The sequence below is a fragment of the Anarrhichthys ocellatus genome, unplaced genomic scaffold, assembly GCF_004355925.1.
Source record: "Anarrhichthys ocellatus isolate YVR2014 unplaced genomic scaffold, GSC_Weel_1.0 scaffold5, whole genome shotgun sequence".
NCBI lineage: Eukaryota > Metazoa > Chordata > Actinopteri > Perciformes > Anarhichadidae > Anarrhichthys > Anarrhichthys ocellatus.
The window spans coordinates 6,478,344-6,496,840 of record NW_022280035.1 but is presented as its reverse complement, the minus strand read 5'-3'; the positions used below and the strand labels follow the sequence as shown (position 1 = coordinate 6,496,840).

At 42.0% G+C, this 18,497-nt stretch overlaps 1 protein-coding gene across 5 annotated transcripts; it reads left to right on the top strand.

The window, feature by feature from the left end:
• Window positions 1–400: 400 nt before the first annotated feature.
• znf217 (zinc finger protein 217) lies at window positions 401–8,931 on the top strand. Of its 5 annotated transcripts, none has more exons than XM_031845723.1 (5): window positions 401–458; window positions 2,812–4,199; window positions 4,394–4,501; window positions 4,614–5,981; window positions 6,073–8,931. In XM_031845723.1, exons 2-5 carry the CDS (start codon window positions 2,870–2,872, stop codon window positions 6,183–6,185), a joined length of 2,919 nt encoding a protein of 972 aa, XP_031701583.1. In that variant the 5' UTR covers window positions 401–458; window positions 2,812–2,869; the 3' UTR covers window positions 6,186–8,931. The 5 variants fall into 5 exon arrangements, with proteins under 5 accessions (XP_031701583.1, XP_031701580.1, XP_031701581.1 ...); XM_031845720.1 differs by lacking the exon at window positions 401–458 and adding an exon at window positions 482–729; XM_031845721.1 differs by lacking the exon at window positions 401–458 and adding an exon at window positions 971–1,055.
• Window positions 8,932–18,497: the final 9,566 nt, after the last annotated feature.

Sequence of the window (18,497 nt, the reverse complement as noted above, 5' to 3'; positions counted from 1 at the left end):
CATTAGCCAGTGGGTGCTACTGTAGGTGATTGTCTTTATCTCATTTTCTCAGTGTATTCTTCTTAAAGAACCAAACAGTTACTCTCCATTATTCATAATTTAGCATTATCATTAGGATTAATATAATATAGTATTATAAGTTTGGACATGTCCTATTTTAACAGGAGAAAGCATCCCCTTTTTTTACAAGTTCAAACATTACACATTTGCATTAAGTATATGGCTTCATCACATGCAAATTGTATATAGAACTGGCCTGCTTTGAGTTATTTTTGCACGTTTTATAAATGGGAAGAAGCTTGAATTTTCTCATGAGTCAACCAACCTGCTTCTGCTTTAACGACAACGAAAAAAAAAACCTCATGTAACTGTGAAAAGTTTGAGGCACCCCTCCCCCATCTCCACATGGTAGCTGATGCATGACGTGAGAGCGTAAAAGAAGGGCTACTTCTTTAAAGGTAGGTGGAGTGCAGCATTGGGACTACATCAGAAACAGTTGTTGTGTAGCCTCTGGCTCTAATCAGCATTAGGAGCGCACTCTGGGACACTTTACACGTATTAAAGTAGCATTTAATGCGCGTTAATATACACGCGAGTCCAACGTCAGTGAAGTAAACACAGGAAGAAAAAATGTTAGATTGTGTGATGTTATGGAATTGTAACCTGGGTGTTTAAAAACACACGACAGTGATTCAATGCCAAAGACTGTCAAACCTGCTGACGTATCTGGTAAGTAAACGGCTCTTAAAAATACGTCATAAAAACACGTTTTAGTATACGTGTTCATATAAATTCAAGCATTGCTTTTTTTTTTTTTTTTCATTGCCGTGTACCAACACAATGCGTAAATCCTTTTATCTGTTATTCGCGACCACGTGACTGCCCTGTGTTTTTTTTTTTGGGGGGGGGGGGGGTTGTCGTGCACGCGCTCCATCTTCCCTCTTGAGAATCGCTAGAGAGAGAGAGAGAGAGAGAGAGCGTCAGAATTCAACAGCTGCACAGTGAGGACTCGCCAAGTAGAACAAAATATGATTCACATTCAAACAATTGAATAGGTGAGCTGTGCACCTCCTGCAAAACGGAGTTTGTGTGTGTGTGTGTGTGTGTGTGTGTGCGAGTGCGCGTGAAATGAAGAAGCAACTCAACACAAAGTGCTTCGCTCGCCCGTAGTATCAGTGTCATTAATAATCCGGAAACTCTCAGTTGGAAGGTATTGTTTGGTGAGTTTCTACAGTTTGGTCGAAGTCGAGACAACAGAACGTTTGAGTTAAAGCTGACGTTGGTGTCGTTAGAAATGCGAGTGTGGACTGAAAGGAGTTAACGTTACCGTGGTGTTAAGTTACTCCACTTTAATCTTGGCGTTCCAACAAATCAATAAGCAGCAACGTAAGTACACGCAGAAACGTGTGGTTATTGTTTGAAGCAATTGTGTTGCCATGAAATGAACGTTATATCGTTATATGTTTTTGTAGTTGAGTTCATGTAACGTTACTTAAAATGAATCTTATCATTTGAAACCATCGGTTTAACGCCAGCAAACACGATATGACTGTTCAAAGTAACACCCAGTTCCTCGTGTTGTGCTTATTATACACAGATAGACATGTAATAACCACTCTGTTTTAAAAAAAGCCGCATTGAGTTTGGTGAAGTTAACGAAACTACAACTCTGAGCACCCCCCCCCCCCCAACCTCACACCTCACGTGCAAACTAACGTTAATTGTACAGAGAGCTGGTCTTGAATTACTAAGTGGCCAACGTTAACGCTGCCTCACACAAAGCCAACGGAGCACACTGGGTCATTATCGGCATGTTGCATGTGCTCACCTGGATTAAATGAAGTTCATTAAGACAAACTAATTAAAGCAAAGTTAAGCAATAAGTAGTAGAAGTGGGTTATATTATTGAGGGGAATAACTTATTATCAACTACATTGCTCAGCCTTAACACTAATGTATTTGGGTAAATGTAAAACAAAAGAATGCATACATATTGTGCCTCTACAGTGTGTTTTTTAATATGCTTTGTTGTCACAGTCTTTCATTCATATGGGCCGTAAGCCTTTGAACTTGCTGGTCCAGTCACTCCACCCTTGTGCCAATCAAACTAACCAGTGTGATAGTTTATTATATTATACATTCATACTGAGACCACGAGAAAGTAGTCCCAGTGGTCACAAAACAAAAGTAAAACATAACCTGTATATGTCTGGAGCATGGCATGTAACTGTGGGAGGTGTGAGTCAGCGGGTCAGCTGAGGTTTGTGGGCCAGTATAACATCCAAACAGGTTTATATGTTAGGTGTCGGCTGTCTATTGTTGGTGCCGATCAAACAAAGTCCATGTAACAGTCTTGACACTTAAGGTGTGGTCTTTGAACGAGATGGTGGTGAAGTTAAAAGGTATTGTGTCCAGAAGAATGCTGAATATTACAGTAATCGATTAATGTCATGGTATTTGAACACTTTCTATTCAACTGCTGTGAATTGTTTAACATTTAATATTGACTGTTACTGTAAACAATGTAGCTTACAAATTCATTTAGTTTTGAACAAACATATTTAAATGCACCATGTGCTGGTGAGTAAGAACAACATTGTTTGTTGTCTTTATGTTTTATTAATGGTCCGTACAGAGAGGAAATGAGTTGTCTATGCAGTTGATTGCTAAAAAAGATACATTTCCTGTTTTCTGTGGTGTATTTTTAACAGATTTGTATCTCACATTAGGTAGCAGCTACCTGATCCTGTTTTTAACGTTCAGCAAAGCCTAAAAACACTTCTTTCTTTTTTTTACCCCCACTGTTTCCAGGTTCCTAATCTGGACCGAGTGTACAGCGTTGTTGTTGTTGTTCCACCTTCAGAGGACAATGCCGACTCACTCGCTGCCACCGTTTGTGGAGAGCCCAGATGGACTTGCCCAAGATATTCTTATTAGTAACAATGCAAGCGTCCCAGGACCCGGCTGTAGCATGACACCACACACCATTTACTCAGAAAAGGCCGTGTTGCAATCTGGAGGAAGCGTACCACTATCGTGCATGTTCTGTGATCAGACTTTCACTCATCAGGATGAGCTAGGACCCCACGTATTAACGCAGCACCCCACTACTTTCTTTGAGCCTGCCGTGCTCCGAGTTGAAGCAGAATTCAGGATCCCAGGGGAGCGACCCGGGCCAGAGCCGAGCAAATTCCCCACCGACAAAGAAGAGGTCCACAGCTGTATTGTGTGTGGTCAGGTGTCGCATGATGCCACTGAGCTGGAGACCCACACGAGGAAGCACAAGGACTACTTTACTTACTGCTGCAACGTCTGCGGACGGCGCTTTAGAGAGCCGTGGTTCCTCAAGAACCACATGAAAATGCACGTTAAACCAGGAGCGAAGAGCAAAGCCCTGCAAGATCTGGAGAGCCCGGTCACGGTCAATGGCGTCGTCCAAGACCTTGCTCCAGAACCAGTAGTCACCGTTTACAAAATGTGCATGGTGTGTGGGTTTTTCTTCCCTGACCACGACAGCCTGGCGGAACACAGCAAAGTACATAATCGAGAGGCGGAGCCGGGCAAAGATAAAGACGAGGAGAAGATGGACGTCACCACCAAATCCCTTGCCAAGCAGGAAACATTTCTTCACAGTCTAAACCTTATGGCTAGACCTTCGACAGGAAATAGTTTGCAACATGACAGATCATCAAAATGGATTCCCCAGCTGGATCCCTTCAACACATATCAGGCCTGGCAACTCGCTACGAAGGGCAAGATAGCAGTTGGTCCGAATAATATGAAAGACATTGGCCAGGAAGCCAGCACGGACAATGAAGAATGCGGCTCCGATAAGGAGGAGTTGAGTCACTTCTGGTCTGAGGGGCAAGCAGACAAAGCTACGAAAGGGGTCCTCGGGAGAGAGCCCCGGTCTCAGCAGCAGACCGTGGTAGAAAACGCGGCCCCGCCACGGAGGTCTCTAATGCAGAAAAGTAAAGTCAAGGAAAGGCCGACCACTTGTGAGGAATGCCAGAGGACCTTCAGGACCTACCACCAGTTAGTGCTCCACTCCAGGGTCCACAAGCGCGACAGAGGTGGCGGAGAGAGTCCGACTTTCTCCGTTGACGGGAAGTTGTCCAGAGCCGGCTCACTGGAGCACGCGGAGGAGGGCTGTGAGGAGGGCTTCGAGGAAGCGGCGCTGACGGAGAACCTGGGTCCAGGTAACTTTAGGGCTCATCACGTGCTCATGTTTCACTCACACACGGTCTTAATTGTGATGTAAAAACACCCCTCTGTTACCAAGTGCTCCCTCTGCTGATGGGAGGGAGGATAACACGTGCCTTTTTTGTGATTTTTACATTTTGTCCTTTTCGTTTCTGTGTATTCATTAATGTATTTGTGTCTTTCAAAAAAGGTGAAGATGGTTTTGATCGATCAAAAATCCGCTCGAAAGCCTGCAGTTACTGTGGCAAATCATTCCGATCCAGCTATTACCTCACAGTTCATCTGAGGACCCACACAGGTATACCCAACACGTTTGGCTTGAATGAATCGTTCATGAATATGAGACTGCACGCTGCAGGCTTGTATTTCAAACTCTCCATATACTTAACTGTACTGTTTGCTGCTTTCAGGTGAAAAACCGTTCAAGTGTGCTTACTGCGACTACGCTGCAGCCCAGAAGACTTCGCTGAAATATCACCTGGATCGCCGTCACAAGGACAAACCTTTTGTGGACATTCCCAGCAGACCCGGGCCTTCGATGCCCTCTCCAAACCATAGAAAACACGACGATGAAAATCCTGCTCCGAATAGATCCAAACTCTGGGTTCCTGGAACCAGATCGTGGACCAATGGATCACCAGAGGACAGCAAAGGTAGCAAGCTCGGCAAACCGCTCGTACACATGAACGCCGAGTATGAGAAATTAATTGCCACGTCTGCTTACTCCCTGACTGAGCATGTCGTCGTAAAGTGCCCCACACCTGTTAACCTGAAGATGGAACGGAAAGAGATAAAAGACGAGAACTCCGAGGCCCCATTAAATCTGTCCTTAAAAGTGTCTCTCTCCATCCCCGCCAGTGCGGAACCCAGAAATGCATTAATTCCAATTGGCTGTTCGTTTTGTGCATATAAAACCATGTACCCAGAGGTTCTGATAATGCACAAAAAGCTCACTCATAAAGACAAGTCAGACGGGACAAGAAAGAACAGATTCGGCAGTTTGAAAGACAAACGTTACACAGGTTGCCCCCCTGCACTCGAAGGGAAAGACGTCACTCCGCTTACGATGATTGACCGGCGCCACCCTCGCCGAACCAAGTCCCCGCCCCCTCAACCCGCAAAACCACAAGAACAGACACCCATTAAACCCCCGCATGCCCCGAAGCGGTCCCCCATCCGTGCACCCGCGGTTGTCGAAGAGACCCAGCGTCGCACGCATAGCGTTGACACGCATCCCAGTCAGGAATCCTCCAGGTACACGGAGCTCATGAGGAAATCCAACGCGGGGATCAAGTATGCCATGGACCGACCAGCCCCCCACCCAGACCGAGTGGGAATCGGTGAGAGGAGTTACCCGGCGAGAAGCGGCGGCCTTTGGCACACGGATGCTGCCCGGCTGTGCCTGTCGAGCCGATTTGGGAGCCTCCCCCAGATGGATTTTGGTGAGCCTTCCAGCAAGAGGTTGAAGTACGCGGTACCTAAAGGCAGGGAGGCTGACACCGGTGAGAAGCCTGGCTTCAGAGGACCAGCAGGGAACGTGTCCAACAGGCTGCTCATCTCGGGGAGGAGTGTGAAAACCGTGCCACAAATGTCGGCTCCATCCACAGTTTCTGACACCTTGGGTTCTTTGAAGACGACGTCTGTGGCTATCGGGGGAGGCTTGGACGCTGACTGGAGCATGATGGACCTTCTGCGCTCCTACACACCCAGTGACCTGGCGTCTCTCTACGGCTCACCAGCCAACCCAACTCATGGAGGTCTGGCCAACCCAAGAGCAGGTATGTATTAGGTTAGCTGGTTCAGCAGAGGTTCATATAGAGCTGCATATCCTAGCAGTTTGTAGAGTTAACATTAAAGGTGTTTTCTCAGGGGGCAGAACCGTGCTGTACCAACACTTACCCACTCTGTCCAACCATCAGAGGAGAGACCCGTCGGGCCCTTTCCCTAATCAGCGCTATGGGACCACTGACAAAAGTACCTAAAGTGGCTCCAAGGTAAAAGGTTGAAACATATTTTGGGAAGTACACACAATTAGAGCTTCCTGTTTTTTTTCTGATTTTCAAACCCTGACCAGAATATCTTACCTGGTGCTTGATATAAATCAATCAAGTCATACTTGAAAACTGTACTGCTCCATTATTTATCCATTAACCTTTTTGGAGAATTTGTTCAATATACAGCAACAGAGGGTAATTGTGTTTCATAGACATTTCATGGCTGAGGCCTTTATTGTACATTTTTTATTTTCTTTATTGAATGAAAAAGTGCAGATCGTCTCTCTTTTTGAAAAGGCTATTCCACTGGTGTGCACTGTGATATTTGTTTCCATTCAGAACTGTTTCTTCATCCACATTTGACCCACACTAATGTTCAGATCTCTGTAAGTGTCTGTGACATAACGGTAAATGTGTATGTGGGGTAACGTAAATATATCTGTCAACTTTCAGTACATAGAAATTATATAAAAAAACGTAAGAAATATAATTTGTGTGAGAAATTGCTGCTTTGTTCACTTACTGTTTATGTCCAGGCAGTAATTAAGCACTAGTCTATTCCCCCCCCCCTTTTCCAAGGCACTGAAGGTTGGGTATTTTCTGTTTAATAACTTAAAGGCTTCGGCCCAGTGGTTCACAAACGGGCCTCGGTAACACGTCCTGTGTATGTTGAAGTGGTCTACCTCGCATTGTGCGCTTGACGCTGTTATTTTTGTAAAGCTGCTGTGGCGCTCGTGTCAGCCGAGCCTCTGCACCGAGTTGTCTATCGACTAGAGACGGATGCTTTTGTGGTATAACTAGATGAACATGCGTTTTTCGGGTGTCGGGGTATTTGTCAGGCACCGCATAAAACAGACTCGCGAGGTACAGATCCAACTGCTGCTGAGGCCACATCGACCTGTGGCACGTGATTGACTGTAACACGGTGTGGGTTGAGGAGTTCTTTGACACGCTTGGTGTTGACGAGCCCGGGTTTTTAAACACAACGCAACTTTTGAAATGGCAAATGGCTATCGTCTGCTTTAGTGGTGCCTCAAATCCATAAGCTGTACCAAAGTTCTGTTTGTGTATTAAATGGTCATGCTGTATTGTTTTAGACTGCACATTTAGTCACTTTTCAGGAGCTTTGCTCAACTATGCAGTCTTGAAAGTGTTATTTAGTTTCAAGTGGCAGCAGTCGGTCCCGGCTGGTCATCACTGTGTAGTTTGGAGCAGCGATGTTGATTTAATGGCTTGATTAATTACACACTATGAACAAAGTCTCAGGTTTACGCATTTATGAGCCATTTAGTCTGTTGTGTCATTGAGTATTTTTGCCACTTTTGAAAGGCTTGGGTTAAGTTATTTCTTTTTTTTTTTTCTTTTTTTTGGGGTATTCACATTACTGGTGTACTTTCTGTAAAAAATTTAAATATTGTTTGAGATTTGTATGACACGTTTCAATAATAAAGTGAGACGAAAAGCTGTGTGTTATGTGTTACCTCACTCTGGCCTCCCACAGTGTACTCAGTACAGAGCACAGATGTAGCTGTAGGTTGAGGGACTGAAATAAACTCAAATTGGTACCGTGTGATTTGACAAACCTGTCTTTAATTTGGACATCTCCCAAGTGTAGAGGTTACATATACCTGGAGCTGAAATGCTTATTGAATTGTCAAATAAGTAATTTTATGGATGTATCATACTCTAATATGCACAGCGTATACATCTACACTGTACACAGTTTTGCTTCTATAGACAGCATTTATACATTAACAGTTATTAAAGTAAAAGACTGAAGACTAAGAGATGGTGGTTCCTTGACCTTTAACCTGCTCCCAGGGTACACCCTGCAATGACTGCTTTAATTGCTGACTACAGACTAGTCCGTGTCTGATTTAGATCAATTCAGAATTGGATCGTTTTTAACACATCCACATTTTCTAGCTTTTGAGTTAAGATTGCAGTCATATCAATATGGATGCTGTGGCAGTAACATGTTTGTCAGAGTAATGCTGCAGTATCTTCAGTTCCTAACGAGGAAAGATTTAGTCAACATGCATCAGCCTCACACCTCCACGCCAACACACATTGTGTCTAATGCCAAAAAATGGAAAATGTCTGCAATAATTTACATTAGACGAATGTTGCATTTCCCCATCAATGACCCACATTGACCACTAGAGGGCAGTATTTACAAAGTCTAGATCAGAGCCGTGTCACATTCTGGTTTCAAAGCCTTGTATGTTGAGTCTGAATAGCAGACCTACATATGTAGCACAGTTATAAGTCAGATCACTGTGGCCAGGTTGGGAATGGAATTACAAAACTAATTCAAAATACAGGAGTATTCATTAGCCTTGATACCGAATGGAGTAAATTACACACATCAGTCTTCATTTGAAGAAGTACACTTCTCCATACAGGACAAAAACCTGCTTGTTCTGCTCTCTTTGCTTTGAAAGTTACATACTGAATGCTGCGCCTGTGGCCACACCCTAATTTGGTGATGTCATACAGGTGTTAGCAGTCAAAGGCAACACACCTGCTTTGTGATTCAGTGGGCATGTACTCCTTGAAAAATAAAGCTTTCTGAGAGAAGTTTGGTCACATCCTCTCCAAGACATGAGCACACTATTGTTGAATTCCCTCACATGTATAAACAGAGAAGACTGACAGAACCTATCACGGCGGTGCATTCTGTAAACAACAAATTACAAGGGACAATCTTCAGCACATTGAACACTTTAAACTTTGATTTCCATCCCCCCCTCTTCCTTCCCTTTTGAGTAGACCACATCTGTTTGCTGTCTGTTCCCCTGGGCCAGCACTGTGTAATCTATTGCATTAGCTCACATTAGTGCATATCGCCCATGGGCCTTGGTAATCACAAACGCAAAATGAGCATTTCACTTAGCATCACCCTCATGTTCCCCCCCACACTATGGCAAACTTAGTGCAAAGGCATGGCAGAGAAGTCGACAACAGCTTATGACATGCATCGCGCTACTCTCCATCCCCGTGTCCAAAATGCTGCAAGGGCTCTCATGTCAAAAGTCCCTATAATAGCCAAAGATACACTTTGAATTTCCACTCTGTTTACTTCTTGTTCTCTATGTTTGTCTCTGTAATTTGGGGGGGCCTCAAGAAACATTCAAATATGTGCATTTCTGCCAGAAAAATGTGGTCTGACCTTCACCTACGTTTCTGTTCCTTGCAGATCAATGGCACTGCAGGCCTTCCTTTCATTAAAGTGCTTCATTGCTGGGCTTAAAAAGACCTACAATCATTATTGACTTGATACATTAATGTAAAAAAAAAAAATAGATTATCAACACTCCGTTTCTCTACAAGTTACAGAAAACAGATTTTATAGATCTAATTAGAACTGTATTTATTTTCCTACATCTTGAAATTTTGTATTCCCCAATACCATGCCTCATTGCCAATTATGCACAGAGATCAACCTGAGTACAACCTGAGATGTTTCATGCAAAATTCACATGGGAATATTATTTTTTTTCCTCAAAATGCTTTGGCATAAAACACCTGAGGTCTTCACAGCTCCTTGTCAAGCTTCTTTCATCACATTAGATTTTGTGTGATTCTGACAGCAGCCATTTTAGTGCACAACTCAATACACAAATGGCATTTTATGCTTGCATTGCCATCCATTCATCTGTTCAGTGTGTTTGGTTTTAGAGGAGGTTGTGGGTACATCTGTGACTGTCTTTAGCAATTCCACCCTCTTTTTCCTCCATGTAGTATGACAATCAAATCTCCTACCTCCCCCTCTCCCTGTAAAGTAAACTTCATGTTTTTCTCCTTCCCCTTAAGTGCTCTCTCCTCTTATTTTCAGTCCTTTCATCACTCATAATTGTTGCCTCCAGATTGTCAACTTGCATGAATTAGCAATTGGGCCAGCAAAAGCGGATACGGTCAATTGTTGAACATCCTGTCAGAATTTTGAGGCAGAAAGTCTGCTCTGGCTGTGATTGCTCATCATCGTCACCCCATTCCTCTGAGGAAGAGGAGCAAATGTAATGGTTCCTACAAAAACAGCCCCTGGCCTAAGGAAAGGGATTTGGGTGTCTGGAGACAACAGGGGCCATATGGAGCGGGCTGAGATAGCAAGGCACATGTACAGAATAATGGATGACGTGTCATGTTTCATGTTGCCGAGAAGCCATCAAGAGACTTGGTTTGGGGAAATCAAAAGGCTCACATACAGCAAAAGCGACTGTTGGACCATTTAGCATTGTTTTGTTTATTTTTATGTTGGGAGAGTGCTGAACATATTGAAGCCTTTAAAGAATGTGTTGCTCTACCTCCATGCTTTTGGTCTGTTGAGGTTATTTGTAAGTAAATGCAACAATGATTGTCTATTATAGATAGGCTTATAACATGACATCGTAGCATACAACTTTAACAGCAGAACAACCCGTTTTTGGAAATGAAAAATGGACTGAAGGGAAACTAAAAGACAATATGTAAAATAGATGCAAAGATAACATTTTTAGTTCAAGACATAGTATTCTATAAATCTATTTTAGCCACACTAGCAGCATGGCTGCACCACTTTGATACAGACAAAAACATCTCAATAACTATTGGATGGATTGCCATGCAACTTTGTACAGACGTGCATGGTCCCCAGAGGAATAACAATCCCATCACGCTCAGCTGTACTTTGAGTTAGAGCAAATGTTAGCTTGCAAACACGCCAAGCTAAGATGGTGATAAACATGTCTGTGCATGCTAGCATTGTTAGGCTACTGTAAGCATGTTAGCATGCTGATGTTAGCTCAAAGCACGACTGGGCCTTAAGCCTTAGTTAAGCCTTACAGAGTTGCTAGCAAGGCTGTAGACTATTGTGTCATTGTCAATATGAGGCTTCAACAACAAAGATGTTACAAAAGGTGGAATCCACTGCTGTTGTGGAGCTAAAGACTCCTCTGTCCAGAACTCCTCTGCTACGGGGGTGGGGGCACTGTATACTTAGCCCCTCCCATCTGCTCTACCTGCATGTGGAATAAGCGAGCACCTCACCTCTGTTTTTCTCCCAGTGTCAGAACCATACTTAAGTGCTGTTTCCGATACCCATGAGTAAGCCCCATAAAAGCTGCCCCATCGCCGCAGCGTTATTGTTTCTTGCGGATGATTGATTGATGGATGAGGGCTGACACTTCAATGAAGCCATTTTCACTGGCATCTCTATCCGATGATGTGCAGCGTATATTTTCCATCCACGCCTCATTGCTCGCCTGTGTCATTCCTGGAACTTCATTTACACCATGTTCCCTGAAGGACCTTTTTTAGCCCCATCTCCCTTTTTTCTCTCCCCGGCTCCTCTTTTTATCTCCTCTTTTTTCCATGCCATAAAATAATGCTATTTCTTGTCGACTCTGGAGGGGCCTGGAATCATTTGCGCGGAATGATAAAACCAAAGGCATGGAGGGGTTATTTACAGGAAGTGTAACACTGACAGGGTCCCACTGTTCTGCTTTTTTCACTGTCAGATGCCAAGTCCATGCTGAGACAGGGCAGGGCTGTGATATACATTTCAAACACACTCGACCTACACCACATGCACACACAATCATTTGCGGCTATCTCCACCAGCCAAATGGGGACTTCCAGCATTGCAGGTTTTTACCAAGATGTTGTCCAAACCTAACCGAAAAACATGTTTAAGTATATTAGTTCAATGACAGTGTGATTGAGGTGCCTTCTCTGAGACAATTGCCTGTTTTTGCTCATATGGGGAGCAGATGGTAAGTAGGCATCGGTGCGGCAGGCTTTCTGGGATGACAGCCATGAGATTCCCCCTCAGGTGCCATTGGAGCCCCTTTAGAAGGGGAGAGTGATTGGTAGGACATGGCACCTCCTAAGCAACTGTTTCTTTTCCTGAGTTTCCTCATCTTACAGTCTAATCAACAAGATACAGTGCAGCGAGTATGTGCAATGTCACCGAAGACATTATCTATTTGCTTTTTTGCTGGTATATGGAAAACAGTGTATTTATTACCAATGATAAGATGCTTTTCAAGACATATTCATTATACATTAGATTGTCGATAAGAAATTATTATTATGGGCCAAATTACATAAGCAATTTCTCTGTTTGTCTGTGCTGCACTCACACCACTGCTTAGCATTGCTCTATTTGTATTCATCTATTTAGTATTTATAAGCAGTGTATAAACGATTAATACATAGCTTATAACACATTATAGTGTAGTTGTAATCAAACATAAAGACATTTTTTTTAATTTTTCAATAACTGGTGTATTATCAGTTAATGAATGTTTGATAACACAGTAGTTGTAAGCATACAATCATACACGCTCAGTTTTAAATATAGTTGTAAACAGTTTTAAACTTGCTGTTTACAAACAGTTAGTAAACGCTCTATGACACAATGTAATATTGTTATGAGCTAATATAGATATCTTGTAATTGCTATTGATACAATTATTTAAAAAAACTCCATTAGCACTTGTGAAATGTTTAATTAACACTATTAAATTGTTGCAAATTGTAATTGTCTTTTATTTAAATATTCATATATATGAACAATTAAAACCTTAATCTGATGATGTGCATCCACCCACCCACTCACCCTTCCTTATTTAAAACAGCAACGTATTATGTTGTTGGACATTGAATATCTATGCAACACAATCAGCTGATTATAATTATAATCTGTTACACGCAGCAGGTTGACTGATTTATCTGGATAACTTTGCTGAGAAAAAACTGGGAACCTTTTGCAAAACTGAAACATGGACTTGTGTTGAAAGATCGGTTAACTCAACCGAATTATCATTATTCAGAAAACCGTATCCATCCACGAATAAATACATAGTAATGCTGTATTAACAAAGTGAATTTCCCCACTGTGGGACTAATAAAGGATAATCTTAAATTGTCAACTATTTATTCCTTAAGTAATATGTTCATTTTTTATGTTTTTAATACTGACAAATGCTATTAAAATGTTAACGGTAATTTACTTGTGTGCAACTATGAAAGTTTCTACAAGATATGCTTTTTTTTCTGAGCATGAATATGCATCTTATACACGATAATTGTATGATGGTTATTCATGTGCGTACATTCATCCGGTTAATACTTATCAATGTTTGGCAAATATACTTGAGTATTTATTACCATGAAAAGGGAGCTAAAAATAAACTTTACATTTTTTACATTTAAAAAAGAAAAATTATGAATTCATGAATAACCAATTGTAATATATCTATATTTTGACTTTTAATAATATACATTTGTAACAGTTTTATTAATTGTTACATGTGCGCGATCTCTCAAAGGGAAGTTTAAAACAGTTTATAGATGTGATTAAAAGTTATAGTTGTTTTTTTAATCAAACATTCATTAACTGTTTCGTAGCCCGTTATGAATGCTTCATAGCAAAGAACAAAACACATCATTAAACACTTAAAAATGTTCTTATATTTGTTTACAACTACATTACTGTATGTCAGAAACCATTTATTCATTGCGTAAATGCTGCCAATAAATTCTAGATTGGAGAGTAAATTTTACTCTGCAGTCTGCAGATGTGATTACGAATACAAACAGTCTTATTCCGGATTCAAACAGAGCTGCCTGTGGGTTATATTAAGATGTTAATGTGATATATCTAGCCACCGCCTTTATGTGAAACGCATTCGGAGCATCTGCCTTTCAGCACCTTGAGATCGAAACCTCCCCTACATGTGGACTAAAGGGGCAAATGAGAGAACATAATGCACAGTTGAACACATGATGCATTCACTGTAGTTTGTGTGTCTGTGTGTGTCTATGTGGGCATCGGTGTATTTGACCTTGGCTGCTACAGGACATTTTGGTTCATCAGGAAAGATGATTGTTTCCTTTAAAAGATATTAAGAGGACTGTGTCTAAAGGAAACTGACATGGCTCCCTGCATCCCTGATGGTTTCCACTCCGTTTCTTTTATAGTCACTCAATCGGTATGGGAATAGTGTCCCACCACAGTATTTATACATTAAGCAAGGTCTCGTCTCCAGAAACAAGAGAAGAGCAGTGATTGGCCCCAGAGTATAATTTCTCCCGTGTCTACATTGGCGTGTCATCCTTTATCAATAATCACCTTGGAGGGAGTGCTGCTCTTCTTCCAGGGATATTGACCTCTGTGGTGATGAGGGTACGTGAACGGTGGTCATCCGTTACCACAACCCATACTTGACCCTGTATTATATCCACATATAGAGAGTCTGGGAGGAACCTTCTTTGCTGGGATCAGAGTGGGACAACATACAGTAGGTGTCACCACTGCAGGAAACCCTTCCACCACATGGTAAGAAGACAAAGAGTGTCCCATTTAAAAAAAAATGAAAAATGAAAAAAGAAAGACATGGGGGTGCTCAGGCCTGCAGTCTTCTTTTAAATGCATCCCTTAAAGCCATTATCTGATTGCAGTACATTTACATTTGATTTCTATGTGCTGGTGCAATGCAGAAACAACAACATAAGAATGAATGGGAAGCTCGATCTTAGAAAGGAGGAGCGAAGAAGTTACGCATCCATTCCACAAAGCAATAGCCCTCCTCTTCTAACGCATTGTGACACTGAATACTACACACAGAGAAACAAGTAACCTCAAATTGAGTTATTCTTCCTACCTGCCAGTAATCCAGTTGATAAGCACTATACATGTAGATTTCTGGGGAGCAGAGAAATCAGATTACCCTGAGTTGAACTGGGATTTTCAGTCTAAATTGGCTGTTGTTCCTCGGGTCTCTCAGTCTATCAGGATGAATGAGGGGAAATAAATGATTTGACTTTGCTCCAGATAAATTGTCTGTGCAAGAGCACACGTAAAGAAAACAGTGCTGGGGTAATTGAGCATACGGAGATGCACCACATATACGTGTAATGCTAAAATACAAGTTTCAAAATTGACTAAATGGTTGGATGATTTATTTTAAGTTGTCTCTGTGATATTTAGGTAGATATTCTAAATACAACAATTCTGCAACATTTCGTCACTCATCATTCAAACATTGGTGAGACCTCTAAACTTGCAACTTTTTGGTTTTGCAAAGGGCAAGCAGCGAAGCATCACCTGGAGGAAATGTGATGAACTGTAAAGGTTTACACTTTTATTGTGAAAAGCCTGTCTTAAATAAACCTAAGAAACTAAACCAGGATAAATCTGTTTTTATAAACCCAACCCGGGACCCAGAGCTGATGAGATCAGGCTAATAATAGTCTGGCTTAGGACGGTCTAGAGTCTACAGTCATACTAGCGGCTCTGTGAGGCTGTACTTAGGCACGGTGGGGCTTTCTGCTAAATGCAAACATTGCAACATCGGATGTGTAAAGAGAACTGGATACAGCGTTGGAGGCGGTTCCCCACTCATTCCTATGAAAGTTGCAAAATTTTTGACTTCCAATTATAAAATTCGGATAAAATTAGCCATCCATAGAGCATCAGCACTAGCGTTTCCTTTAACCCCGCCTTCCAGTCCAGCCTCGTTGTCAGGCTCATTTACATCAAAGGAGGAAGGAAAATATTTATTTCCTTGAAACTAATGATTTAAAGGACTATTCGTGTGTTTGTACTAAGAAGTTGATTCACTTAAAAAAAAGTTGCAATTCCACCATTTGGCCACTAAATTAGCTTCAAAGCCCGGCGCTCATGCTCTCAATGACAATGCTCACACGCTGATGTTTAGAAGGTCTAATGCTTTACCATGTTCACAGTCTTAAGTTTAATTTGGTAGCATTATAACATGTGCTAGTTAGCACTAAAACAAAGTATTGAATGTCATCGGTTTCGCAGGTAAGCCATTTGGTTATAAACCAAGATGGATAAAATGTAATGTTGACCTGATAGCAATAGATTAGAATAAATTAAGAACTCGAGAAAGTAAAAACAAATTCATCATGAAGGGGGCTTGAAGGCCTGCACCAAATTCCATGGCAAACCATCCAATAAAGCCATGCGAGAAACACAACTCCAGCCATATCAACTCAATAGGTGATGCTATTTCAGTGCGGAGCCCAGCCGGAAAATTAGATACACAGCAGGATTTTAAAATAAAGTTCTCAATTGGAGTTTGCTTTTTGGTTTGTAACGTAACAGCATCTATCAGGCAAAACTACTGTTTAATAAGTGGATTTTTCTGTTTTCCGCTTTCATTTTTGACATTTAAAGAGAGAATAAGTGTAAGAAATGCTACATGAGGATACTGCCATGAGTTCTTTATCACCATTATTCTAAATGCAAAAAGTATTCATAACCCTTTACTTTTTTCACATTTTGCTAGACTCAGCTCAAGAAAGAGCCCTGGTTGTTGTAGCACTTCTTCTGTTTCAGAATTATGGAAGCCACTGTGCTCTTGGGAACCTTTCAATGCAGCAGAAATGTTTTTGTAGCCGTTCCCAGATCTGTGCCTCGACACAATCCTGTCTCTCTCTCTGCAGGCAGTTCTTTGGTTTTTTGTACAGACAGGTGTGTGCCTTTCCAAATCATGTCCAATCACTTGAATTTAGCGCAGGTGGACTGTAATCAAGGTGTAGAAAAGTCTCAAAGATGATCAAGAGAAATGGGAAGCACCTGAGCTAAATGTCAAGTGTCAAAGCAAAGGTTCTGAATACTTCTGCGTCGTATTTTTTGATGGAATAAATACCATAACCTGCTTGGTTTATATGAATAAAGATATCATTTTAACTTTTATCGATTTGGTTTTTGTCACAAAAGATGCATTTGTTGTTCTGCGAACACCGTTTATCCAGAAAACATGGAAACTCAAACATTAATGCGGCTCTTACGTCAGTGCATGTCTGACTTGCATGGAACATCTCGGCATGATTCATGCCCTAAACCGCATTTTCTTGCATCGCAAATAGCCAGAGTCTCAGCCCCACCTCTCCTGTTTTTGTATTGTCTAACATGACACATGAATCCCTGGTGGCCCTGGAAATCAGACAACCCAGGTGCAACACTAATATCCTCCCAGTATCCAAACATTTCCTTTAAAAGTAACTGGCACACTGGGGCCCATAAATTAGAGCTGAACGCTGCTCAAGATGTCTGGCTTCCAATAAGACCGTACCCAGAGCAATAAACTTTGACATTGCTGCTTGAAAAATGCCTGCCCTTTTTCATTGTCAAGTGTTACAAATTGATGAAATGAGTTCATCGATGTTCCCCGGTCATTATCTCTCCAGTGGCACTTTGTTTTACAGACAGTGGGGAAAGGGACCGTGCAGATTAGAGGCCCAGGCACAGTTTATCAAACAAAATCTAATATCATCCATAAGAGAGGAATCTGGAAATCAATACTTCATTACTAAATTGTTAGTGGGAATGAAGAGTAATTGTGTGAGTTCAGAGATGTGTCTCGGCGGCCGGGGCATAGGAAGTTCAATGTCACCCGGGAAGTGATAAGTAAAGGCACTGATGGGAAGAAACATTTCTGTAATGGGGGCTGCTGGAGGAGGGCAGTGGCCTGAGCACAGAGCAGACAATAGACACTGGTTTGCCATTTATTGGCTCAGCTATAAAGATGGAATGGTTTAAAGAGCCAGAGAGAGACAGAATGAGAGAGGGAGAAAAAAAGAGTTAGAGTGAGCACCACCTTCTGAATTTACCCTTGTCTTGTCACCAGTTTTTGTCCACTGCGTAAAGTTTTCTTCTGTGGTCACTCCGGTCAATCATCCGGTACATTTGCATCCTGACAGATAAGTGCAATGATAAAACAGTCCCTCTGCAAAAACGGAAGACCACTTGATGACACGGCCATTACCGCTGGCCGAAGGCTTGTCTTTGAAATGGCTTTGTGTTAATGAACGTTAATAAATAACTTTGATGATTAATCCCAGTCGTCGCTGTGTGTTCTGTAATGTTTACAGTACTGTACATCCAGCTGTCTGTATAGGTGTGTGATCTCAGCAGAGCCCTCTAGCTCCTCTTTTGTTCAAGCTGTGTGTGAGGTCACATCAGCGCAATGAGCACATCACCTCCGTGCAGCCTGGCACAGCCTCATCCCTCTAAAAGCTTGTGTCTGGAGTCCCTCTGACCTGTTCCCCTGCCTCACCATGTTCAGCCATGCAAATCAGAGTGCCTTCAATTTGAACATTCATAAGCCGAACCTGCAGCTTGTGTTTGGAGCCAGTGGGAGCCCCGAGTGCATCCTGATATAGAATAGAATTGGCGACTTTTATATTTTGGTGAAAAGTGAGGCGTAGGTGGAGAGAGGGGTGTACTGTGGTAAACCAAATGTGGTTTTATATATATATATATACATATATATATATATATATATA

Excerpts from the sequence above, each read along its gene's own strand:
- znf217 (XM_031845723.1), top strand. The coding sequence starts at position 2,870 with ATGCCGACTCACTCGCTGCCACCGTTTGTGGAGAGCCCAGATGGACTT. Across the intron at positions 4,200-4,393 it reads GACGGAGAACCTGGGTCCAG|GTGAAGATGGTTTTGATCGA; the intron begins GTAACTTTAGGG and ends CTTTCAAAAAAG. Across the intron at positions 4,502-4,613 it reads TCATCTGAGGACCCACACAG|GTGAAAAACCGTTCAAGTGT; the intron begins GTATACCCAACA and ends TGCTGCTTTCAG.